Genomic DNA, 1,051 nt, shown 5'->3' on the forward strand with positions numbered 1-1,051 from the left:
TGAAAGGCACAATATTTTATTAACACAGAAAACATGACACTTTTTTAAAAACCATAGACACAAAGGAAAAAAAACACAAAGTTTTGACCTCTTCAGATAAATACAATTGAAATCCAGTAACAGAAAAAAAAAGGAAAAAAAAAAAAAAAAAGCTTGGGACACACCAGGAATTTGAGTCTTGTAAGAATGCCTCACTGTCTGGTTAAAAGCTCAAACCCTGATTTATTTCTGTATATAAAACGGCTCTGTTGGTCAGAGTTGAACTCTTAAATGAGAAAAAAAACTTGTTTTGGTTTTATTTCTTTATTTTTTTTTTATGTTTGGAGTGCTTGAATTCTTCAGTGGTTAAAGTTTTGACTGCTTTAGATCTGTTGTCACATACAGCTGGACATTTCTGTGTGTGTGTGTGTGTGTGTGTGTGTGTGTGTGTGTGTGTGTGTGTGTGTGTGTGTGTGTGTGTGTGTGTGTGTGACTCGCGGTCGTTCTAAGACTAAAGAGTAAAGCAAACAAGAGACTGTCAGTGTACTGAGGGTGTGAAGGATGGAGGAGGAGGAGGAGGAGGAGGAAAAGGACAGGTTTTCTTTTCGTCATTCCGTCTCGCTGAGGCCGCAAGGTCGCCTGAACTCCTGCCCTCGCTCATGGATCCATTTGTTCGACACTGTTATAAAAGAAAGAAGAAAAAGATCAGCAGACAAAAAAATAGAAGAATCTAGAAAGTCTACAAGGTTAAAGTGGGGTCCAGGAAGCACAGGCAGGGAATCTGGTCATTTCTTTTATTATTATTCTGGAGCTTTTTACTGGAAGTTTGTACAGAGTTTTAATCCAAACCTGAAGATGTAAAAAAAGGTCAAAACAAAAAAAAAAGATTAACTAAACCCTAATGTACGGGGTCACGGTGGCTTAGTGGTTAGCAAGTTCGCCTCACACCTCCAGGGTTGGGGGTTCGATTCCCACCTCCGCCTTGTGTGTGTGGAGTTTGCATGTTCTCCCCGTGCCTCGGGGGTTTCCTCCGGGTACTCCGGTTTCCTCCCCCGGTCCAAAGACATGCATG

The 1,051-nt window shown here is 41.0% G+C and overlaps 1 protein-coding gene across 3 annotated transcripts in view; it reads right to left on the reverse strand.

The window, feature by feature from the left end:
- Positions 1-1,051, reverse strand: part of p4ha1b (prolyl 4-hydroxylase, alpha polypeptide I b) — a 31,341-nt gene continuing 30,290 nt past the window's right edge. For all 3 annotated transcript variants that reach the window (XM_047821969.1, XM_047821968.1, XM_047821967.1), the window contains one exon: positions 1-658. In XM_047821969.1, coding sequence (XP_047677925.1) covers positions 588-658 — 71 coding nt within the window. In that variant the 3' untranslated portion in view covers positions 1-587. The remainder of the gene's footprint in view (positions 659-1,051) is intronic.

Source organism: Tachysurus fulvidraco, chromosome 12 (genome assembly GCF_022655615.1).
Source record: "Tachysurus fulvidraco isolate hzauxx_2018 chromosome 12, HZAU_PFXX_2.0, whole genome shotgun sequence".
NCBI classification, from domain to species: Eukaryota; Metazoa; Chordata; class Actinopteri; order Siluriformes; family Bagridae; genus Tachysurus; species Tachysurus fulvidraco.